General features: G+C 19.5%; 2 protein-coding genes across 2 annotated transcripts; one reads left to right on the forward strand and one right to left on the reverse strand.

Annotated features, from left to right (window-relative positions):
* Positions 1-6,449: 6,449 nt before the first annotated feature.
* Positions 6,450-10,051, forward strand: SRAE_0000056700 (K-Cl co-transporter family and Amino acid permease/ SLC12A domain-containing protein; the record flags this gene model as incomplete). The annotated part of the gene is made up of 5 exons (XM_024646473.1): positions 6,450-6,624; positions 6,680-7,023; positions 7,073-7,473; positions 7,546-8,929; positions 8,987-10,051. The coding sequence occupies 5 exons, from the start codon at positions 6,450-6,452 to the stop codon at positions 10,049-10,051; spliced, it is 3,369 nt and encodes a 1,122-aa protein (XP_024500652.1).
* A 121-nt stretch (positions 10,052-10,172) lies between these two features.
* SRAE_0000056800 (Epidermal growth factor-like domain and EGF-like calcium-binding domain and Insulin-like growth factor binding protein, N-terminal domain-containing protein) lies at positions 10,173-13,580 on the reverse strand (the record flags this gene model as incomplete). Its single annotated transcript, XM_024646476.1, has 9 exons — positions 10,173-10,318; positions 10,370-10,611; positions 10,806-11,180; positions 11,227-12,193; positions 12,253-12,393; positions 12,468-12,599; positions 12,676-12,801; positions 12,895-13,050; positions 13,124-13,580. The coding sequence occupies 9 exons, from the start codon at positions 13,578-13,580 to the stop codon at positions 10,173-10,175; spliced, it is 2,742 nt and encodes a 913-aa protein (XP_024500653.1).
* Positions 13,581-27,977: the final 14,397 nt, after the last annotated feature.

Raw genomic sequence — 27,977 nt, forward strand, 5'->3', positions numbered from 1 at the left:
TATATTATATATAAAACATTTTTATTTTTTTTGTCAACTAAGAAATATATCATATGTAATATAGTATATTTAAAAAGTGACGAAAAATATATTTTAAGTTATTTTGTTTACCAATTTTTCTAAGCGGTAAATTTTAGTTTGAAATTTATCTTTAAAAATAAATGTTATTTATGAATATTTTTTGGTATAATAATTTAAATATTATTTTAAAATTTAAAGTAATAAATTTATAAAATAAAATATTAAATAATTTTTTGATACCTAAAATCTTCCTTTTTATAAAGAGGAATTGTTTTTTTTTAAAAGATAAAGATTATACATTTTTTTTTTGTGCCGTATTGAATTGTCTTTATAATTAAGAGTATATAAGAAGCATATGAAAGTAAACAATTGTGCATGTGCATAAATTTATATTAACATATAACAAAAGTAGCTATATTTACACATATATATTTATATCAGTTTATGTGCTAATACGATTCTTTAATAAAGTATCATTTTGGCACCTAATAATAAAATTATTATTAAATATAATTAAATAAGTAATATTTTGAAATATTTTTTTTATAAATATATATATATATAATGTATAAATATAAAACTTTATATATATTATTAAAAAAAAACATAATAGCATAATACAAAAATAGATAAGATCTATAATGTTTGAAAATTGAAGAACTGCTTACCATTTAAATAATTCTTTTTATTAGAATATTTTATGCATAAATTTTTATTTATATGCTAGTAAGTAAAATCAAAAGTTAAAATTTTAACATTCACTATAATATTTGTAGATAAATGAATAAATATGCATTAAATATTATAATATATAGTTTTTATTTAAAAAAATATGATATTTATATTTAGTTTATTCTTTTTATAATAAATAGTATTATGTACTTTAACAAAAAGATAATTTAAAGTATTATTAAAGTTTAATAAATAATAAAAAGTATGACGTCAAGATATTTTCTTAAATATTTCTAGATAACTACTTTTTATTTTTTCTTAATTCAAATGTTTTTTTTTTAATTTATGTTAGCTTAAAAACATTATTAAAGCAATTAAAATATTTTCCTGAAACTATATTATTATATATGCAATTTTCATTTATTCTAACATTTGACTTGTTAAACCATAATTTAAAATAAGATTACTAAATAATAAAGACGTTTTAATTTCCTCCATAATATTAATAAAAAAGAAATTTTAAGAAAGTATGTACTTATATGATATGCTTTTTAAAATTTCAAAAATTGAGAACGATATTATTATATCTACAATTAATTTTATTATATACATTTATTTTACCTCATATGCTTTACTTTTTATAAACATTTATATATAAAATTTTAAAGCTGGATATGATTGTTTATGTGACCTGATGATAATGATATATGTATATTAATCATTCTGATGTATAAAAAGAATCTAATAATTTTATATTTGTTAAAAACTATATTTAAACTAAAATGATAAATGTTTTAAAAAAGTATCCTGATTAATCAAGTAGGCGTTTTATTTATTTATAATTAAAAATTAATCATCACAAAATTTAAGCAACATAAAATTTTTTTCTAACTAATCTTTGTTGTTTTCCTTATACTCTAAAAGATATATAAAATTTAAATAAAGAATTAAAAAAGGAAATTTATAAAAAATTTTACATAATTTCTCCCAAATATTTAATGATTATAGATAATTGTTAATTTAAAAGAATTTCATAAAAATAAACTCAACATTTGAAGAAATATATATATATTTATATTTATTTTTTTTAAGATCTTAACTTTAATGGTATGTAAAGAGAAGAGAAAATTTTCAGATAAATACATTTAGAATCTCAACCATGTTTTTCACCACTTTATCATCATTTGATTATCCATTGTATCTAAATTTTTATTTGTCATATCTAAACTTTTATCCTACAATGTACTCAATATAAAATATTATAAAATGATTTTAAAAAATAAAAAATATTTATTTACCTAAAATATCATAAAATATTACTTTATTAAGATAATTTATATACAATATTATATTCTAGTAATTTAAAATTTTTTATTTATATTTATACTAGTATACATGCTTTAAAACATTAAATATTAAATACTATACATATTTCAAAAAATAATAATAATTAAACTCTAAGTATATATATTCTTATTAACTTTGTAAACATACTAACATAAAATATTTTTTAGATATAATAACGGCTTTTTTTTTTATCATTAAGCTATTCTATAGTATAGTTACTTAAAAACTGAAAGATCAAAAATTATAAATTTGAATTTATATTTTCTTTACATTACAAAGATTTTTGCCCAGAAAAAAATTTTTTTTTAACCTATACTTATATATATGTATATTAATAGGTATCTTATCTTTAATTAAATAATTAATCTTCTTAAACTGTACACAATAAACGAACGTTAATATATGAAACTAAAGTATATCATTGTTATATCTTAATCAGCATTCTTAAGTACTTTATCATCTCTTGAGAATTTTTTAGTAGATAATATTATGACATAAATTGAAATTTTTATCCATTCTTAATAAACAGTCATTAATTTTGACAACTTAGTTTTTATTACTATCTTTTAATTTATGTTAAAAAAAAATGATATGAGCAAATTAATTGACTTGAAAACATATATTTTCATTTTGTCATACTTTTTTCATAATGTTAAAGTTTCTCATCACTATTTTTAAATTATCAATATCTGATTTTATTTTATGATTGCCTCTCTTTCTTATCTGTTATAAATTAAAAATAATCTGTCAAATAATAATTGTTCCTCTGTTATCCTCAAATATTTTGATTATATGAAATTTTACATAAAAGCCATAAAATGTTTTTTTTTTTTTTTATAAATTGCATTTACATGGAAATACAAAATTTGTAATACTATTAACATATTTTACTAAGAAAATTTAAACTTTTAATATTGTTAAAATAATTAAAAATCCTAGATAATATGTTGTTAATAGGTACTTTTATCCTTACAACAATTATTCTTCAAAATAACAGAGAACAAATAACAAAATGTTTTCTTTTATTGTCATTAAATATATGAGTATTATATATTGCAACAAATGATTGTCTTTTCATTATAAAATGTCTTTTGTAAAATTTTTTTTTTTTTTCTATCTTTTGTTGGCGCCTTATTTAAGAAAAAAAGTTAAACATTTTATTATTTTTTATAGTTATGTTTAAAAAGTTTTTAACTATTTTAAAAAGTTAAATATATAATATCTCAATAATGTATCACCAATCATTAACAAATAATTAATTCCTAGACATATTCAAATTTATAATTACAAGTGTCAATAATAAGAATGATAAGTAAAATATGTCACAATTATTAAATTATAATTTGTTGAATGTTTATAACTATATATATATATATATATATTTATCATTACCACCACTATTGTTATTATTATTATTATTACTATTTGTTATATAGGCCATTATAATAAGACTTAACATTAAAAACATCTATAGTTAACTGTTGTGAAATTATATTTAAAAAGTTTATTAACATTGTTAATGTTTGGACTTTCAAAGAATTATCAATTTCGCTAATATAATTTATTTCATAGTTATTATTAAAGAATTAAACTAGAACTCTATTATTATAACTATATGCTAAAAAGATTAAAATAAATATTTATAATTTCGTTTATTTTTGTTACTTTAATAATATAAGAATAGTAAAAAAAAAATTCTTTAGTTTTAAAATATTTTTAAATAATACATTTATTCTTGAAATTTTTTTTTAATTAAAAGAAATAACAATACTTTTTAAAATTTTTTTTTCTTTAGTTTAAAATATTAATTATTTATTTGATGAATCATACATGTATTACAAATTCCCAAAATAGCTTTAGTGAAAAATAAATGTTTATGATTGTTTTATAATGAATAAAAAAAAATAGAAGAAAGATATATAATAGTATTGTAAAATGTGTTATTTTGTGACATCATATAAAATTATAAAGACATTATGATTATAAATGTCATTAAATTTTCAATGAACAATCTTATTTCATAAATACATATCTATATAAGTATGTAAACTTTTTAAAATTAATCATATAATTTGTCTATTTGTTTTTGATTACTTAAATGATCTATTGTAGATAACAATTATTATTTTATAAAAATGTCAGTTATCTTATTTTGGAAAATAAATACCATAGTGCTGTGATCATAAATGTAAGATTATAAAAAGTGTCATTTAGTGTTATAAAATTATTTCTACACTACATTACAGTAATATAAATATTGGTTTAGTAAATGTATATTACTTTTATTTTTTGATTGACTATTTGGATAAGATAAATTATTAAGAAGTGTTATAAGGAGTACATTAAACATTAAAAAAAAAACCCACTTTAAATGGTGATCTTTTTACTTAAAGGTACTTTTATTCTATACTTGAAATTAACAATTCTTATCATCTTATTCAAATAGATTCTTATTTTGATATGATATCAACTGTATATAAAAGAATATGTTTAATTAATTTTATTTGATAATTTTATTAAGCATCATTAAATTTTTAAATATAATTACATAAAAATATTCATGTTTAATTTTTAAAGATTTAAATAATCAATTATATATTTGAATAATAGTGATGTGAATGTTAAGAAAATAACGATTTTAAAAAGATTAATTTTTGATGTTTTTATGGCAACTTATAACTAATAAATAGTTTTATAAATATTTTCATAATTATATATATTTAAAAATTTTACTCATTGATATATAATCTGATAATATGCTATAGTATCTTTAATAATTTTTTTTTATTTATTAATCATAATTTCTAATATTATAACTGGTATAAAAAAGAAATTTGAACAAACATTTTAATATATAAAATTGGCCAACTAAACATTATTAACACAATAAATGTTTTACTTACTCTCATTTAATTAAAATACTTTTAGTTTTGGTTTAAGATATTATGTTTTTTTACTTTTATTTATCTTCTGATAACACTACTTATTTAGTAAAAATTTTTAAAATTAATATTAAAATTTTGAAATTCTTTTGTGTTGTAGTTCTTTTTTTTTTTTTTAATTCAACTTTTAAAGATAGAGTAATACTTTATTTATACTATATATTTTCAAATGATTACTTTCTTAAATTATTAAAATGTTTAAAATTTATTAAAAAAAAATTTTACATAATAAATTCTTTGTAATAATTTTAAAAGATAATTATTTTGTAAGAAAATTTATAAATTTAAAAATGTATGTTAGTTATAACATTTATTTATAATATGTTTATATAATCTGTTTATTGAAAAATTAGTTGAATGTCTTTAAAAATTTTTTCTTTAAACAATTCTTGTTAATTTCACTTATTTAAATGTTGACTATAAATAGATAAAGTCTTTTTAATCTTAAAAATACTTTTATAATAAAAGATTAACTTTTTATTTTAAAATATTTAACACTTTTAAATTTGGCTGATGGCTCTTTACAGATGAATAATGAGTTGTGCCTTCTTAATTAATATGTAATGTTTTAATGAAGAAATATATTGTTATTTAATGAACTTTGTAGTTTCTACTTTATTATAACTATCACTAAAACTATCTAACTTTTTTTTAACCATCATATATCATATTATTTTCTATCATTTTTATAATTTATTAATAATTTAAAAGGATAATTTATCAATATAATGATAATTAATTAACACAAAATATTACTTATATTTTAAATTAAGTTAATTTAAAAACTTTTTTAATATTAAAAACTTAACATAATCTATAATACTATATATTTACACTACTTTATATTTTAATAACTTAAAAAAGAAATATTTGTCAACAAAATGTTTTATCTATAATAATATATAACTACAATTATATTTGGTTTTATGATTGATATTCGAATGAGTAATTATTATACAAAAACAAAAAAAATACTATTTTAAATTGCCATTTTTATTTATTTTAAGTTATAATTTTAATTTTATTGTCTTTCTAATACCATAAAAATTTTTCTTATTAAACACAGAACAATTGTTTTATAATATTCAAATTTTTTTATTTTTGTCATTTTGTGGTTGTTAGTTTTTATTACATCGTATATTTAAATTTTTTTTAGATTGAGAGTTTATCGTCTATTACTCTCAATTTTATCTTTTTTTCTTTTTTATTATTAGATATTCTTTTATTAATATTTTCATTTTATTAGAATTTTATATTACTAATTTTGATTGTCTACTAAAGAAACTAATATTCATAATTTTCTAATTTTTATAAAAATCATTTTAAATTGGTATGTTTTTAAAATTTTGAATATTATTATATTATCCTGTTTTATTATAGATTTTTAAATTGGTATTTTTTTTTCAAATAAATTCTATAACTAACATTTATAACAAAATATTTGGAAAATAAATTTTTTAAAAAGATATGCCCCAAATTGAGACAACTGGTGAGGCACAATCTAATGTTAGTTCAACAGATGGTGTGCCTGTTACTGGAGGTAGATTTCAAGTATCAAGTGTTGATCATACACCAAAAAATTCTACAGCTGTTATCTGTGGTGATATAAGAAATACCAATAATACTGTTATTTTACTACAAGGTAAGTATTATTATTATTATATAATAATAGAATACAAAATTTTTTTATTATTTAGATAAAGATGGAGGAGAAAATGTTCCACTATGTGGAAAAAATGATGATCTTGCATTATATGAGGATGAATATAATACTCAAGGACAAAAAATAGGACATATGTTAAGATCATTATCATTATATAATGCTGTCTTACCAGCTTCACAAAAAGAAGATGATATTGAAAGTACTGGTGCAGTCAAACATTCCGCAACAGTTGGAGCAAAAATGGGTACAATAATAGGAGTTTACCTTCCATGCCTTCAAAATATATTTGGTGTACTTTTTTTTATTCGTTTATCTTGGATTGTTGGAAATGCTGGAATATTTGGAGCTTTTTTTGTTGTTTTTATATGTTGTTCAGTTGTAAGTTATTAATATTAATTAATTTAAAAAAAAAAATACATTTTTTAAGACATTTTTAACATCAATATCTCTTTCCGCTATTGCAACAAATGGAGTAGTACCTAGTGGTGGACCATATTATATGATTTCAAGAAATTTAGGACCTGAATTAGGTGGAGCTATTGGATTTTTATTTTATTTAGGTACAACAGTTGCAGGAAGTATGTATGTTACTGGAGCTGTTGAAATATTTTTATTATATTTAATACCAGAAGCAAAAATTTTTGATGATATGTATAATAATTTTCGATTGCTTGGAACTATACTTCTTATAATAATTGGACTTATTGTATTGGCAGGAGTTAAAGTCGTAAACAAATTTGCTCTACCTTGTGTTCTTGTTGTCATTGCTTGTATTTTCTGTACTTTTATTGGTGGTTTTGTTAAATCAAATGGTTATCAAGATTTAAAGTAAGTATATTTTTTTTATATTTCATAACATAAAAAAAAATTAAACATTTATTATGTATTATTAATTTTTAGATATTGTATGGTTGGTGATAGAATTGTTAATTTGGTTAAAATTAGTGAACAACTTGGAAAAATTCCAGAATGTACACCAGATGGATTAAAAGAAGCATTTTGTCCTCTTAATAATACAAAAGGTTGTGATGCATATTTTGATGTTATGTATACAAGTGGAAGAAATCCTTTTAATAATCAATCTTCAATTAGAGAAGAGCTAGCTATTCCTGGATTATTTAGTGGTGTTATATTTAAAAATTTTTGGCCTAAATATCAAAAAGTAGGTGATGTTATAACAAGAGACTCATCCAGAGGTAATTCTGGAACAAATGCAGAAAAAAGTCCATATGCCTTTGCTGATGTAACAACAGGATTTATGATGCTTATTGGTGTATTTTTCCCATCAGCAACGGGTATAATGGCAGGTTCCAATAGATCTGGAAATCTTAAAGATGCATCTAAATCTATACCACTTGGTACATTAGGAGCACAACTTTCAACATCATTTGTCTATCTTAGTGGTGTAATTTTAATTGGTGGATCAGTATCTGATATGTTTTTAAGAGATAAATTTGGTGCATCTGCTATGGGAAAATTAACAATTGCTGAGTTAGCTGTACCACATAGAATGTTTATTCTTATTGGATGTTTTCTTTCAACTGTTGGTGCTGGAATGCAATCATTAACTGGTGCTCCACGTCTTTTACAAGCTATTGCTGCAGATGATGTTATACCATTTTTAAGAAAATTTCAATATACTGATAAAAGAGGTGAACCATTATTAGCTATTCTTTTAACTTTAATTATTTGTGAATGTGGAATTTTAATAGCAGTTATTGAAAATATAACTGCTTTAATTACACAATTTTTCCTTATGTGTTATCTTGGTATAAATGCTGCATGTGCACTTCAATCAATTATGAAAGCACCTGGATGGAGACCATCATTTAAATATTTTCATTGGACATTATCATCTATTGGGGCAGCTTTATGTATTGCTGTAATGTTTATTTCAGCTTGGTATTTTGCATTGTTTGCTATTGTAATTGGTGCAGCTATATATAAATATATTGAATATGCTGGTGCAGAAAAAGAGTGGGGTGATGGTTTAAAAGGTTTAGCATTATCTGGTGCACGATTTGCTTTATTAAATTTAGAAGCTAAAACAAATATTCATACAAAAAATTGGAGACCTCAATTACTTGTTCTATTTCCATCATCTGGAAAAAGTGCTGGAGCTCAACCAAAATCAGATGAAGATATTAATGAAACATCTGATTGTAGAAAAGGATTGTTATCCTTTGTGTCGCAATTAAAAGCTGGTAAAGGATTAACAATGGTTGCAGAATGTATTCAAGGAGATTTTGCTAAAAATTATTCTCTTGCTGAAAATCAAAAAGAGGTATAGTAATAAAAATTTTTATTATATATAAATTAAAAAAAAAAAAATTATTTTTAGATAATTCATAATTTAATGAAACAACATAAAATTAAAGGTTTTAATGATGTTGTTGTTAGTAAAGATTACATGGAAGGAATATCTTCTCTTATACAAACAGCTGGTTTAGGAGGTCTTCGTCATAACACAATTGTTATTCAATGGCCAACACATTGGAGTGACCCTTCAAATTTAGATGATTCTGCAAATTTTGTTAATACACTTCGTCATGCTTCAGCTGGAAAATGTGCTGTTTTAGTTCCTAAAAATGTTCATTTATTCCCTTCAAGTAGTGAAAGAATTAATGGATTTATTGATGTTTGGTGGGTTGTTCATGATGGTGGGCTTCTTTTACTTTTGTCATTTTTACTTAGAAAAAATAAAGTTTGGAAAAACACAAAAATTCGTCTTTTTACAGTAGCAAATGTTGATGATAATACAGTTCAAATGAAAAAAGATTTAGAAAAATTTTTGTATCATTTACGTATTGATGCTCAAATTTGTGTTGTTGAAATGCCTGAATCTGATATCTCTGAATATGTTTATGAAAGAACACTTAAAATGGAAGAGAGACATAAAATGATTCGTAATTTGCAAATAAAGGAAAAACGGGTTGATATACAATCAACTATGGATGATGTTGTAAGAGAACGAAAAATGAGTAAAATTGTTACTGATGAAGATATTGCTACAAAATTAGATAAAGTTCAAAAACACAATATTCGTGGTGTAAGATTTAGTGAGAATGATGAAATTTGTAACAAAGAAGAAGATGTAAAAAAAGTTACTATTGAATTAGAACCAACGCCTAGAAATAGTCCTACTAAAATTACTGAAGATTGGAGTAATAAAATTATAAAAATGAAAAATTACAATGTACGTAAGATGCACAATGCATTAAATCTTAATCAATTTATGAAATCACAAAGTAGTGAAGCACAATTAATTATTGTCAATCTTCCTGGTTTACCAGAATCAGGTCTTGATACATTTTACATGGAATTTATTGAAGCGTTGACAGAAGGATTAGATAGAATTTTATTAGTTCGTGGTTCAGGAACTGAAGTTATTACAATATACTCTTAGATATATATAAATATTTTTTTTTAATTTTGATTAAAATGTATTCAAAAAAGAATGATTTTTTTTTATTCTAAATTACAATAATGATACAAAGCAATAGACATTAAATAAAATTGTATTTAAATCAATGTAATCTGTAATCATCAATATTAAGATATATTATTGCTATTGTATGTCCCATCAAAATTTGGGATCTACTTTTTGCATAAATATGTATTTTAATTTCTATTTGTTGTTTACCTCTTATAGGTTTTATTATTTTTAATATTCCTTAAAAAAAATAATATTATTTATTAAAAAAGTTTTTTTTTTCTAACTTACCCCAAAAATTATGTTGTTCTATTGTGAAATAATCTCTATTTGCTGTTTCTAATATGTATTCAACAGTATAAGGTGGTGAAAATCTTGAACCTATTTTTGCTACTTCAATTCCATAAGATGGTAAATGAGTAATTGTTGGAATTGATCTAAATTGATATAAAATTTCAAGTGTATTATTCACTTTACAACCTATATCATTTTGATAACATCTTTTTAAACAAGAATATCCTTGTTCAATATGACTAAAAAAAATTTTTAAATATTTTAAAAAATAAATTTTATTAACCCGAAATGTTAGTAAAAAATAGACAAATATATAGTTTAATAAAAATATTAAAAAAAGAAACTTGGCTTTCTGCGACTATGTAATGCTGTATGGGAATGATGTGGATGATTACTATATTCAGCAACATAAACAATCATATTAGCAATATACATTTGTTGAAAGTTATTATTAACAGAAAGTCTTAAAACCATTTCTAAGTGAATTTCTTGAGGACCATCTAGTGAATCTCTAAGTGATACAACTGCTGAATTTATATGATTACCTTTTTGTATTAAAAAATTGGATCGTACAGCAGGAATAACATGCTCTTTATCTGTTAATACATCTTTAACATTTAACTCATACTGAACATGATTATTAGCATTTGATGGACCTTTTAAAGAAAAAAGAATAATTGATGTTCTTGACAATGATATATTTACATGCTTTGGTATTGCCATATATTGCCATGTTATATGTAAAGGAATTTTTTTACATTGAGAAGTGGATAAACCACGACATGCATCATTTGAACGTAAACAACGACTAGAAATATTAGTTTGTTAAATTCATGCTTTATATATAAACTTACTTTTTATTATGTTTATCATGATAATAATTTCTTGGACATTTTATTTTATGGCATTTATAACTTCCAAGAGTATTAACACATATATTATCTTTTGGACATTTTTTTTCAGCACATTCATCAATATCTTTACATACAATACCATCTTCCATAACACTATAACCAGGTGGACAATTACATTTAAATGATCCAATTGTATTAACACATCCACCCATACATAATTCATTACCTGTATTTGCATATGATGCACATTCATCAATATCTTCACATGTAGTATTATCAGATTTAAGTTGGTAACCTCTATCACAAACACACTGAAAACTTCCTGGTGTATTGATACATCTTTGTTGACAATTTCCAATACCTAAACTACATTCATCTACATCAACACAATTTTTACCATCACCAGCAGATTCATAACCTGGATTACAATGACATTTAAATGATCCAATTGTATTTTCACATACTGCATGTAATGAACAAACATGTCCTTTATATTTTTCACATTCATTTATATCTTCACAAAGTAATGATGTTTTATTAAATTCATAACCAGCTTTACAAATACATTTATATGAACCAACTGTATTAATACATTCTTGACTACCACATGTATGTGTTCCTTCACTACATTCATCAATATCTTGACAAAATCCTGTATGTTTATCAACACGTGTACCTGGTTCACATAAATTTCCTACTTCTTGACATCTATAACTTCCAGGAGTATTAATACATTCTTCATATGGTTTACATACACCAGGAGTTAAACATTCATTTATATCTTGACATTTACTTTCTTTTGCAAGATAACCTAATGGACAAGTAATAGAAACACATTCACCAGTTTTTGGATTCATAACTTCATCAGAAGCACATTTTTTTGGATCACATCTATATGATCCTTGAATATTTCTACATGTATACATTGCACCGCAATCATGTGATCCTAAATTACATTCATCAACATCTAAAAAAAAAAAATTTATCAATATTTAATTTAGTTTTCTTTTTTTTTTTAAATCTAACCCATGCATAATTCAGTTTCACTATCTAAAGCATAACCAGTACCACAACTTAATGTTCTAATACATTTGAATGATCCTGGAGTATTAAGACATCTTTGAGATTCAAGACAATCATCAAGAAGTAACAAGCATTCATCAATATCTGTTAAAAAATATTAGTTAATTTGTTTTTTTTTTAATTTTTTTAAAGACATAAACTATGGGTAAAATGGTTACCTAAACAAGCATTTCCTATATCACTCCAATAATAACCTGGCAAACAGACACATGAATATGAACCTGGGACATTAAGACATTGAGTATTTGGTAAAAAACATACATGAAAAAATGTATCACATTCATTAATATCTAAAAATGTTAGTTTTATGATTAAAAATTTTGAAGATATGTTAAATTTAATAATTGATGCATTGACAAATCTTACCAACACATCTTCCAAATGGATTTGCTATAAATCCAGTAGAACAATTTTTGTTATAAAAATTTTCCCTTTTTTCATATTTTAAATTTGTTACAGATATATCATTTTTGTTTATCTTTTCAAGCATATCTAAACTTTTATCAATTTAATTATGCTTTAAAAATTAATTTTCAATCAGTTTAACAAAGGTAAAAAGGGTAGACGAAATTTGTAATAATTTACCTATACATGTAAAACCATCAGGAGCTAAATCATATCCAGGTTTACATGAACATTCAACTTCATCATCACGACGATCATTACAAAAATGTTCACATTTAGAATTTTTACATCTATCTTTTTGATTATTTTTTGAAATTTTATTTAATCTTGTCTCTTCTAAAACAAAAAAAAATATATATATATTTATAAATTATACTTATTTTTTGTATTATTATATATAAATACAAACCTTTTTCCATATTTTTTTCAAAAATATTATTAGAAGTTGTATTTCCACAACATTTATTAAAACTAGATAAACATGGTGTACTAAAACCTATTGGTGCAACACATTTTTCTCCTCTATCAGTAAGATCTTTAGCAAGCAAACAACAATCACAACATTCTTTTTTTATTGCTGCACCAAGTTCATTTTTATCAGCAGGACAATATTCAAATTCTTGAGCATTTTTTAGACCAAGTATACAACTATTATCTAACATTGCTCTTAAACAACATATTGATGCTGTTCGTGAACATGTTATTGATGAACCTTCTGATCTTATTGCATGACATGAATTTGTTTCTTTAAAATGTCTACTACCACCAGAACAACATCTTGTTAATTCAGAAGTAAAAATTAAAATTGGAAATTGTAGAAATAATAATAATAAAAATTTAGAAAAATTTCTAGTTAATTTAAGCATTATAAATTAAAAAAATTTTCTAAAAATATTATAAAAAATAAAGTTTTAAATAAGTTTCAAGAAAAGAAAGAAATATATAAATATAAATGTTTTCTAAAATGATGTATTATAATATAATAATAATTATTATTATTATTTAGTCCATATGTTTGATATTTAATGATTATCTTTAAAATCACAGAAATATAAAAACGTATGGCATTTGTATGATTGTTAACTAAAATACTCCTATAAACATATGTTATAAGTAATAATTTACTTAATAAATAAGAAAAATATAATAAAATAATATACTATTAGAAGAATAATTTGTACCATTATAAAAGTTTTAAAATATTTAAACATAGTTTATTAAAATGTTTCGTTAAAAATCAATTTAATAATATATATATTAGTAAATAAATAAAATAGTAAACTGTGAAATTAATATCTTTAATTTTTCTTTAAATAAAGAAAATATATGAAATATGAATACTAAATTATATAAAAGTATTTTGATGTTTATTATTTCAACAAAATATATATATATATATATTTTTATACTTTATTATGTTGTATCTATAAAATAACTAAGTCCTTAGATAATCTTCTAAAAATTATATTATTACTTATTTTTATCCATCTAAGAACATACATTTTTGATAAAGTAAAATAAATTTAAACAAAATGATAACAAAAATTTTATATATTTTTAATATTTTTCGTTTGTTCACAAAATTTTTATATTTTCTAATACTATCAACTTGACCTTTATCAATTTTGTAAATTTTATGTAATATATTCTTTTGTGATTATGAAAAAGAACTTCAGAATGTTATTGATAGATATGACAAAATTAAAATGATAAGAAAATGTAACATGTCATTTAAAAAGTGATACAAGAAACATTAATGATAACAATTTGTAATTTTCTTGAATTGCGTAATGAAATATCTATTATAGGTAATAAAATATTAAATATATGAATTTTGTTTTGATATAAATAATCAAAAGAGTAATAAAGTAAATAATTTATATTTGTATATTTTGTAATTTTTGAATTACCATACTATAGCATTTTTATAAAAATAATTTTATTTAACAAACATATATTTAAAAAAATAATTTAAAACGTATTTTAATTATAACAGGTAAAAAAAGTGTTAACAATCATATCATAAGATGTTTATCATATGGAAAATATAATGATAGAAAAAAAAATTAGGGAAACTAAAATAAGATAATCAAAGGGATAAAATAAAGTTTAATGAGTATAATAATATAAATTACATCTATTTTTATTAAATTAAAGAAAAAAAAATTTTGAAAAAATTTATTACTTTTATTTTCAATACTTGTTTATAAATTGAAACATTACTATCTTACATAAATTATGTTTACAACAAAATAAAACAATAATATATTTTCATCCACCAACACTCAATATATAAAAATTTTATTTATCATTAATAACATTTTGAATGTTTCTTTTATCTAGAAAAAAAAATTCATTTATATGTGGTAATGCATTTAGAAGGTCGTTAATTTTTTAAATTAATTACTATATTATTATATTACAAAAACAAATGTTTTAAAAATACTTTTTTTTAATAATAATCTATCTTTAATTTATTTATATCTTTTCAAACATAAAAATTATCTTCAAAAAATGTTATAAAAAATTACTACTTTTATATTAAAGAATTTAATAAAATAAATATTATTAAAAGAACAACAAAACAAATATTTAGTATTATTTTTAAAAATAATTTGTCGTTTTATAAAAGATAAACAAAAAAAATATAATTAATTTTTTTTAAAAGAATCTTTGTAAACTAAAAAGAACTTAGATCACAGTAATTTAAACAAAAGTATTTGATCCATAGATTTTCAAATTTTATTAATAATATCATCTAAGAATTTTTTTAAATGTATTAAATAAATTTTTTATTATGTTAAAGTTTTAATTACAAATTATTTGTAAATATAAAAAATTTATTTGAATATGATCTATTTTTTAAATGATCTATTTATTTTTACAATCTTATAAATAAATAAAAAATTTAAAATATTCAAATGTTAAGTTAAAAACTTTTATTTTTTTTATTCTTTAAAAAATATTATTTTAAAATAGTTTTTTTTTCTTATAAAACTTAATATTTATTTGTTTTAAAGAATATTTTATTGTTCATAAAAACCTTATTATTATCACATTAATTTATTACATATGTTGATAAAGTATTACGATTACTATTCTTTTGTTATAATTGAAGAAAGAATAAAATATTTATAACTTTAGAACAAAAAGTATAAATCATTATGTTATTTATAAAAAATATCAATATGTGTGTAGAATAAAAAATTGTTAATAAAAAATAATTTTTTTTAAGAGAAAATCTCTTTTTATTATTTAGTTTTGTAATTTATCAAAAAAATTTTTAATTATGATTAATTTATAGGATAAAATAACAAAAAAACAATTAATCAAAAACAAAAATAAAAATTATTATTCATTCCAATTTTATTTTCAAAGTTGTGTACTTTATTTAATTGTAGGAATATTAAAGAACTTAAAAACGATAAAATTTTTTTATGCTTTAAAATAAAAAATCTAAAAACTTGAAAATGTTATTATTTTTAATAAAAATACAAAACTTATTTTATATAAAATTATAAGAAACTTTATTACTTAATTCAAATGCCATATTTTAATTACAATAATTTTATTAGATAGTACACATAAAATTAGCTACATATTCTGACTATCTTTTTTATAATCTTTAAAATTTAAATATTTTATAACTATTAAATTTATTCATTGTGTTTTAAACTTTGTTCCTCAATGTTTTTTTTAAATTAAATGATAAAATAATTATAAATATTTTGTATCGAAAATACAATTATTAATATAATTCTATATTTTAAAAGTTTATTTTAATAACTAACATACATATAAATAAGATTTTTAAAATTGCAGGATATTAACATTTATTATTTAGTTATATAAGAATAGATTGGCTAGTAAATTAAAGATGAATGTTTGTAACTTTAAAGTCATCGTAAGTTTGTTGGTCATTAATAAAAAGTTAATGAAAATTTTTTACATTATATTTATTACATTTAAAATATTTAAAATTTATAAATTTTTTATTAACAGATCAAAAAAATGTGTTTTTTTTTTCTTTAAAATAAAGCATATATACCTTCAATATTAATAAGTATTATTTTAAAAATAGGATAAGAATGCCATGAAAATAATATCTATTGATATTACTAGTTATTCAAATATCAAATTTTTACGTGAAAAATTTTTTTTTTATTTTTTTAAAGATTTATATAATATAATAACAATCTGTTTATAGAAAAATATTTCGAAAGTAAACACCTATTAACGAATTTTATTTTGTCATTTTCTTCAAATTAAAAAAAATGATAAATAGAACAAATGATGTTAAAAAATTGTTTATTTTTATATATAATAATTTTTAAATATTAAAAAAACTTTATTTTTGAAAACATAAAAACATTTTAAATTTGACTTTTTAGATTTTGAAAAATTTTGTTATTTAAAAAAATGCTGTTGAAATTATATGCAGTATATTATTATTTTATTACTATATTTAATACAATAGAAAGATAAAAATGTATTAGAAGATCAAAAGTCAAAAAATACTATGTAACAAAAAATTGAAACATTTTAGTTTCAAGGAATCACAATTAGAATTATTTTTATTTTTTCTAAATAAAAAATACATAGATAATAAATTATAAAATATGCAAAATTTTTAATATATTTTGTAAAAGAATGATTTATGAGATTATTTGCAAATCTATGTAACAAGTAATATAAAGTTTTTTTAACATTAGTGAAAGATACAGGAGTTTTTGATGACAAATATATTGATGATATTAAATAAGTATAAAAATAATAATATTATAATTTTATAGTCATTGTTTTTCTTTATATATCTTTTGGTGTGTATACCAGAATAAATTATTTATTTCTATTAAAAAAATTTTAAAATGTTATTAATATTAACAATATAAAAGATAATTTTTTTTCTTATTCTTCTAAACTTTTTTTTATGATATTTATAACATTTATATCGATTAATAGCATATATTCTTATATATTTTAAAATGTTTTTTAGAATAAAACCAAGCTAATTAATTATAATTATTAAATTTTACTAAAAAAATGTAATGTTAAATGAAGTAATTTTATCTGGTCCTAAAAAGAAATTGTTTTGAAATATATTAAATCAAACTTTTATTTAACTAAAGTTTCTCATATAAAAAAGTATTACTTTTGTCAATAATAAAGTATAAATACAATTTGATGACCCATAAATTTTTTGGGATATCTTCATATAGATCAGATTATTGTAAAAAGAATTTTCATATGAGTAAATTTTAATTTCAATCATATTTATCCAAAAATTAAATTCCTTAAAACCTTTTAAATGCTTTACAGGTATAATATATTTTCAATGGGAAAAAAAAAGTTTTACCAACATATATATCAGAACAATATAAAAAAAATTGCAAAAATAGAATTTCTTTAATAGTAAACTAAGAAAATTGCTTTTTAAATAATTTATACAATTTTATTTACTAATTAAAATATTTTATAATTTCAAAAAAAGTTTTTAGTAAATTTTTTTTTGTTTTGTCAGAATTTTGTATTCAAATAACATAATTTATTATTATAAAAATTTATTATTTGCTCAAGTAAAAAAAAGTTTGATTTGATTAAACATTATTTTACCTCAATATAAAATATAAAAGTTGCACAGAATTTTTTAATTTTTAGAATATTAACCATGTATGTAACAAAGTTTAAAAAAAATAATTTTATAATCTGTAATCAATATGTTGTTATTTTTGTAAGCAAAAAATACATTAATAATATAAAAAACAAATTTTGATTTTTGTTATTAACACAATTGACAACATAACTAATCAAAATTTAAAAAAATCAGTAGAATCACTAATAACTTCAAACAAGATTTTTAAAAAATAAAAATAATTCTTTTTAAATAAACTTTTCCAAAAAATTTTATATCCATAGTTTTATATATAGCTTAATTATACTAAATATATTAAACTTAATTGATAAAGAAAGGTCTATTAAATTAAAATGTCAAAAAACTATCAATCTTGATTTGTCATGCATTCACTTTTGTCTTACATCTTAATATTCTATTTTATAAAGGAAAACGGTTTCTTGTAGATTAGCAAGATGTTTAAGTTGATTAAAAATTTCATACTTTTGGCAGAATATTACATGAAGCATTTTATGCATTAAGATTAATTTTCGAACATTGTCAAAGTGATAAAGATTTATTATTAAATAGAATTGAAAAAAAAAAAACAAATTTATGTAATTTATAAGAAATAACTTAAAACATTTTGTTTTATCTTATTATTATGAATCATTAATCCATTTTTGTATAAATATAAATTCTAAAAATATAAAACAAACTTTGGTTCAAACTGATAATTTATATTAATCAACTTAAAAACAGAGAAAATAATTTTCTTAAAATTATATAAAAATTTTAAATTTATATTTTCGTTTTACTATATATTCAAATAATATCACTTGTTCTAATTATAGATACCAACATTTTCATAATTGTCTCTCTTGTAAATGTGTTAATGTATATGATGGTATTTATTGTAAAAATGATAAAAAAAGGCTTCAGTATATATGAAAATAATATATAGTGTTACGAAAAAAATTTATTTATTGCTTGAATGCACAACCACAAAAAAGAATTTTAATTTGAATTCTAAAATTTAAAATGAGTACTATATATTTTGTGGCAAGTACTATACGTAAATCAATGGAAATAAAGTATTGGGTGGACAAATTTTTAATAGATTCATGATTCTGTCACTAACAATATCCCAAATTGATTGAATCAAAAGATAACAAGCTTCTTTTACATTTCTGAAATAATTATTTTAACATCTTCGCGTATTTATATTTTAAAGACCTAACTTAAACAGAAACTTCGAACATAAACTTTTTTTAACATGCAATAAAAAGTTTTTAATCAAAATAATTTTACAAATAAATTATTATATTTTTTATAAAATTTCTAAAGAGAAAAATTAAATTTTATATTATAAAGATTAACATCTTATTACTATAATTGTTTTCAATCAAAATGAATATTTTTTAAAAATATAAAGTTTAAATTTCTTTTGTTATAAAAAAATTTTTTTAAATTTATATATTTTTATTAGAATTAGTTATAAGTATAGATTTTAATATTTACAAAAATTCAATACAAAATATTAATTGAAATGCTATATAGTTTTCAAATTAATTAAAAAAAAAATTATATAACAAAAATGTCCACATATTATAATATTTAAAGTTTATCAATTGTTTAAAATTATTAGCAGAAAAAACTGTTATCATATTAAAGTTATTGATTCTATAAATCAAATGATAAGATTTTACTAAATTATGTATTTTTTTTATTAATTTAATGTTTTATAAAATTATAATTTAATTTATTGAATTTATAATTATCTTGTAAATTCACTAAATTATTTTTCATTCAATATCAATTTTAGAGGTTTTCTAATTAATATGAATTACCAACAAAAAGTAGAAACATAGTTTGATTTTGCGTAGGATTCGGTATAGAATATTAAATGTTTACTAGAAAACTCTCGTAGAAATATGTCATTTATTAAAATAATTTGTAAGACTTCAAAATATAGAATGTACGATGTGCCAAATTAAAGAGACCTACAATAATACCATCATAAAGTATATCAAACAAGAGTATTCTTATACTTGCAAGAAACGTGAATTTTACATCCAAATCTTTAAACTATATATATCATTTAGATTTAAATGAAATTTAAAACGTTGTCATTGTCACAAAATAACTTAGTATCTAAATTTTATTTCAAAGTAAAAATTGTTTTATTTACAATTAAGTTAAATTAATAATTGTTTAACGTTTCATTTTTTAAAAACTACTTGTTTTATCTACAATAAAATATATTCCAATACATAAAATATAACAGTACATTAAATTGTTAAAATATGGTATTAAGAAGATTGTTTTAAAAGAATTAACATCAAAATAAAATTTTTTTACTTTTATTTAAATTATCCTACTATTTTTAAATGTTGCAAAGGTTAAATTAATTTTACTGTTATAACATAATATCATTAGCTTTTATATCTGAATAATAAAGATAAGTTAAAAAAATAACCTGAATAGAAATTATTGAATTATATTTTTTCATATTTCTGAAACAAAATTCATTTAATAATTGTAGTGAAACCAAGTTATTTAGTAAAGACAATTTTACATATTCTATTAAAACATGAAATATATACATAGTTTAAAATTTAAGATGTAATGTTTATATAGTAGCAAATATAGAAACAGTCTTTAAAACATTCTTATTGAAAATACCTTGCAATGAAAAATTGTATGTTCCTCTTATTAAGTGCATTAGACTTTTTTTTAGAATATAAAAGATTTATGTAAACAATTTATTTTATACACATAAGAAAATAGTAAATCTTATAGAGACTATTATACCGCTACATGAAAGTCCGTCAGGAGTTCTAGTAATTGTAACACAAAAATGAATGCCACAACATAATGTTTGCTAAAATTTTATTTATTTATTATCAGATATGTATATTTTTTTATTTAGAAATTATATATTTTTTTGTTATAATAATCAAATTTATCAAGAATTATTTAACTTTTATTTAAATTATTTAAAGCGTCACAAATTATTGCGTTAAGTTAAAGTTTATTTTAATATCATATACTATTTGGCATTAAACCAAATACCAAATTTTCGTTTTCAATGCAAACAAATATTGTCCAATAAAAGTAATTTACCTTCTCATTATTTATTAATATTAAATTGATCATATTAATAGAACGTTTAAATTGTTAAAAAGTGTCATAAGTTACAATTTTAAAAGTGTTTTTACAAGAAAAAAAATTAAAAATTATTACCTTTTAGTTAGTTATATTTCTCATTTTAGTAATATATTTTTACTTTTGATAATTGAAATTTAAAGCTTATTAAAATATATTGAAAATTCGAATGCAATATTTTATATCAAACTAAAAGTGATCTTTAGATTAGAGATAATTTTACAAAATTAAAAATGAACGTTTTTTTTCTTTGAAAAATATCTAACAAAATAAAAATATCAATCATTATAAAACAATTAAATAAATTTTATATAACATACTAGTTATATATGAAAATATTACCAACAAAAATTATGAATTTTTTTTTGATATAATCTTTTAACAATTTATAAATTTGTTATTTCCAAAACATTACAAAAAAAATCAACATTTAAACTATTTTAAATGTGCTTATTTTTTAAATATGCTAATAATTTTTTTGATAAATTGAAAACTTTTAATAATATTTTTTTAAGAATATTTTAATAAACTTATTTGCAAAAATTGCTGTATATATTAATTACTACATATTTGTTTTCAAATATTTAATCTGATACAAAATGATAATTTTTTTTTCAAAATATCTTTTTCTGAATAATATAAATTGTATTAAGCACAAACACGATATTTATCATTAAAATAATTTTCATTATACTTTTAGTTCAAAATTGTTATTGAATCAAACATTATTTTTTAAAAACTGAAAAATATATTTTGAAAAAAAAATTAAAAGTTTCTGATTTAAAAACTTAACAATAATATATGTTGGTAAAAATAAATTTGTTATATTTTAATAACAATTTTAGCAGTATTTTTTATACAGATTTTAAATTTTATATCAAACTTTCTAAATCATATAAAATAATTTCATCTTTTGCAGTAAATTAAAATGTTTTAAAAATTACAACAATTTGAATTAGTAATTATCACACGTTTTGATCCAAAATTTTTAAATTTAAAAAATATACTTCAGAATTCTCTATTTACTTTTCTACTGGATTTTACAACTTTTATTTTTTACAAGTATTAAAATAGAACATTATACTTAATAAAACAAAGAAAAATTATATATATATATAAATTTACAAATTTTCAGCTTGGTAATATTCACCAAAACGTTAGCGTTTATATAAGTGGAAGATGCAATAAAATGAATAATCTAAGTACAATGAAAAAAAATTAAATATATTTTAATTGGTTATAATCAAATAAGAAGATTAATAAAATAATTTTTAAGTTCATATATTCTGATATGAATAAAGTAAAAAAATAAATAGATCAAAAAAAATTTATCATGTTCAATATTTATTTATTGATACAGTTTGCAATTACATTTTTTCTGTTATCACTTTCATTTCAGTATAAACATTTGGATTCAGGATTTCCTGAGGAATTTTAATCTACACTAGAAATATCATGGTACATTGAAGATTTTTTAGAAAATTTTACTTTTATGAATCATAATTTTTATAAAAGTGCTAGATATGATATTATTATTTTTTCCATTTTTCTCTTCTTTATCAATTTATAAGTTCAAAAAAAATAATATAGGTGATTTATGCTTTATACTAAACAATTTTATTCAATTATAAACTTATATAAGAATGTAGATTGAAAATGGTTTTATTATTGTACTAAAAATAATTTTTTCGTTTTATTTTTTATTTAGAGTATTCATTTTAAAAACATTTAAAACAATTTAAATTATTAAATGATAAAAGGAAATTTTAAAAACATGAGATATACAGATGTTAATAGATTATTGTTAATTAGTGAAAAATTAAAAAATAATTTTAAAACGCTTATTGTTTAGCTTATAAAAAAAATTTAATAATTTTTAAACTTTATTTAACTCAATCACCAAATATTTATAAGCAAAATCTACTTTTTTTATTAATATTAGAAGCTAAATAATAGCTTCGTTCCAAAATTTTGAAAAATGAAGATTTTACTTCAGAATTCAATAATTACCTCAAACTGGGTTTTTTAAACCGAAGAATATAAAAAAGTTTGAGAGTATATTTATTTTCTTTCACTCACTTCCTTACTATGTACACATATATTTGTGTAAACAGACATACAAACAACATTTAAATGATAAGTCAACTTTTTTTTTAATATACTTTATATAAAAACCTTCAATTGTATATGTACAATTCATTTTCAACACTGGAATAGTAAAATTCATAATTGTAATAGAATCATAAAAATATTGTTAAATTTTATTTATATTTATAAAAATAATTAAATATCATCATAGCAAGTTACATTCATTTTGCCAATTTATTATTATTATTTTTATCAAAGTTATTGTTATTCTTTTAAAAATAAAAAAATTTTTAAGGTAAAATTTGTTTTATTCCCGAATATTTGAATTATTCATTGAAGAAAACTTTTACTTTAAAGGCGTTTAAAAATGATAAAAGAGCACAAATAATTATATTTATTTTGTTAATATTAGAAGCTAAATAATAGCTTCGTTCCAAAATTTTGAAAGCTAAAGATATACTTCAGAATTCAATAATTACCTCAAACTGGGTTTTATAAACCGAAGAATCAATTATAGTTTCTGAGTATATCATTTTTCTTTCACTCACTTGTTTATTATATACACGTATATATTTGTGTAATCATAAATACAAACATCATATAAATGAATAGTCAACTTTTTTTGTATGATCTCTTATTATTTTTAATTGTACATATATAAACATATCTTATAATGAAAAATTAATTTTTGATTGTAATTAAATCACAAAAATGTTGTCTAATTTTTTAAATTTACAAAAAATTTTAAGCATCATTGAAGATAATTATATTATATTTGTTAATTTATTATTTGAATTTCTAAACCACAATTAACCTTATCATTTAAAAATATTAACATTTTTTAAATTAAAATATATTATATTTCTCATTTTTGTTTATTAGAATATATATAAGTATCAAAGTTTTTAAAAATTGTAAAAATAAAAAAAAAAACGCTTTTTTTTATAATTAACATTAGAAGCTAAGAATAGCTTCGTTCCAAAATTTTGAAAGCTGAAGATTATACTTCAGAATTCAATAATTACCTCAAACTGGGTTATTTAAACCAAAAAATGTTTGAAAGTTTGAGAGCATATTAATTTTCTTTCATTCACTTGATTTCTATATACAACATAAATTTATGTAAACATGCACAAAAACAATATCTGATGAACAGTCAACTTTTTTTTTTGATATGCTTCGTATAAAACCTTCAAATGTTATATGTATAATAATTTTTAAATCTAGGATAGTTTAATTCATAATTGTAATAAAATCATAAAAATCTTGTTAATTTTTATTTATATTTATAAAAATAATTAAATATCATTCTAGTAAGTTACATAAAATTTGCTAATTTGTTATTATAATTTTAATTAAAGTTATTGTTATTCCCGAATATTAGAATAAAACATTGAAGAAAATCTTTACTTTAAAAGAGTTTAAAAATGATAAAAGGGCACAAAAATTAAATTTCTATCCTAATCCTAATCCTAAATATATATAGGCGAGAATTAAGTAGGAAAAATTTTTTTAGAATTTTTTATATTTTTTAATTTATCCTAAGGTAAAAAAATGCGCTGATCACAAAAAGTTCAATAATTTTTAAAAAAAATTGCGTCTTCATATAGATATTGCAGCAAAAGCTGCAAATGTTTCATTTGCTGCAACGCTTAAGTTTCAAGAGTTATTTTAGCAAAATTTGACTCAAAGGTAAAAAAAGGTCGTAGAAAACGTTTCCGACCTTATTTTTTCGAAAAGATGAATTTTTAAGTAAGATATGATGGTTTAAAGTTAGGTAAAAAATTCAAAAATTTTCAAAAATTTTCAAAACGCTATAATTCTTGAAAAAATGAATTTTTTGAAAAAATGAAAAAAACACCTCGGGGGATTTTTATTCTCTACATTTTGGCTATTAGATCATATTTTTATCATTTTTCGTTCTTGAGTTATGCGCGAAAACGTGTAAAAAAATTTTAACAATTTTTTCCTCTTAGGATAATCAAAGTTTTAAAAAGTGTTATTCAACACAAATATCAGCATAAAAAAAAGATATATACCAATTTATAATGATAATGTAACAATTTACGTTAATTTTTTTTAACTTTTATATATTTTATAATTTTATATTTATAATAATGATAAATTAAAAAAATAAATGAGTTTTTTTAACTAATTGTTTTTTATAGCTATAGCTGTAAAGAAAAAATGTCAATGTATAAATTTAAAGATTTAATTATTTATTCTTATAATTATTTTATCAATTTGCATATAGAAAAATTTTAAAAAAATAAATAAATGTTGAAAAATAAGGAAATAATCAAAAAATATTTTTTATGATACAATAGATCACATTATTTAAAAAATTTTTAAAATTTGAGCGTCTGAAATACATGCTTTAAATCACTCATAAAATGAAAAAATCTATTACTTACACAAAAGACCTGCCCTGCAGGCAAACGTGTGCGAAGCACGCGCTTGTTGGCAATATTAGAAGCTAAATAATAGCCTCATTCCAAAATTTTGAAAAATGAAGATTATACTTCAGAATTCAATAATTACCTCAAACTGGGTTTTATAAACCGAAGAAATTATTAAAGTTTCTGAGTATATCATTTTTCTTTCACTCATTTGTATACAATTTACACATTAATTTATGTAAACAGACATACAAACATCATCTAATTGAAAAGTCAACTTTTTTTTAACATACTTTTTACAATGCCTTTAATTGTATGTGCATGCACACAAAAAAAAAACGCTCATTTTCTATCCTCTTAGATCAATCTAGTACATGCATAATGAGATCGAAAAAATTATTCAAATTTTTTACTAATTAACAAAATGTACAACAATAAATTTTGCAAAAAGGTGAAGAAAATTGTACACTTTATTTTCTTTGAAATATATAATACTTTCTTTGAGTAATATTTTTTTTTTATTAGCATATGGTAAAAAAAATATTTTATATATTAAAATTTTTATTAAAACAAATTTGTACAACTTTTATAATTAGACAATTAAATATATAAAATATAGTATTACTTAAAGTTAAGAAGATATAATTAAAATACATAAAATAATATTTATTTGGTTTCATAAACTTTTATATACGTTTAATAATCATTTGAAATATGATTTCTAATCTTACTCCCAGTAAAACATTTTTTTAAGTGAGGTTAATTTATAGTATAATTATTTTTAAAGAATAANTTTTCATTAATAAAAATTTGTTTAAGTTTTTGAATAGAAGATTTTTCTATAAGAATAGTTTATATTTTGACTAAATCTATAAAATTTTATATTTCTTATTATTAACATTAGAAGCTAAATAATAGCTTCGTTCCAAAATTTTGAAAAATGAAGATTTTAATTCAGAATTCAATAATTACCTCAAACTGGGTTTTTTAAACCAAAGAAACTATAAAAGTCGATGAGTATATTAATTTTCTTTCATTCCCATGTTTACTATGTACTACATTTATTTGTGTAAATAGGCATACAAACATTATCTAATTGAACAGTTAACTATTTTCTTATAAACTCTTATGACTTTTAATTGTACATATATAAATATTTAATACATATGAAAAAAATAATTAACTGTTGAAATTAAATTACAAACAATTTGCCAAGTTTTGAATTTTTTATTTTGTAAAATAATTAAAGATCATTTAAGAGTATTAAATTAAATTTGTCAAATTATCAATAAAAATTTTACCACTGCTTTTGTTATATATGTTAAAAAAATAAATATTTTTTATTTAAAAATAAAAAGCATTTTTTTTTCTTTTTATAAAATATATTTTTTAAATATTTTGAAAAAAATGTTTCTCATCCAATCTGTTTAAAATTGATCAAAATGTTTTTAAATTCAATTTCTTTTGTTAACATTAGAAGCTAAATAATAGCTTCGTTCCAAAATTTTGAAAGCTGAAGAATATACTTCAGAATTCAATAATTACCTCAAACTGGGTTTTATAAACCAAAGAGAATATGAAAATTTCCGAGTATATCATTTTTCTTTCACTCACTTGTTTACTACATACACATATATTTGTGTAAACAGACATACAAACATCATATAAATGAATAGTCAACTTTTTTTGTATGATCTCTTATTATTTTTAATTGTACATATATAAACATATCTTATAATGAAAAATTAATTTTTGATTGTAATTAAATCACAAAAATGTTGTCTAATTTTTTAAATTTACAAAAAATTTTAAGCATCATTGAAGATAATTATATTATATTTGTTACTTTATTATTTGAATTTCTAAACCACAATTAACCTTATCATTTAAAAATATTAACATTTTTTAAATTAAAATATATTATATTTCTCATTTTTGTTTATTAGAATATATATAAGTATCAAAGTTTTTAAAAATTGTAAAAATATAAAAAAAAA

The sequence above is a fragment of the Strongyloides ratti genome, scaffold srae_scaffold0000004 (assembly GCF_001040885.1).
Source record: "Strongyloides ratti genome assembly S_ratti_ED321, scaffold srae_scaffold0000004".
Taxonomy (NCBI): Eukaryota; Metazoa; Nematoda; class Chromadorea; order Rhabditida; family Strongyloididae; genus Strongyloides; species Strongyloides ratti.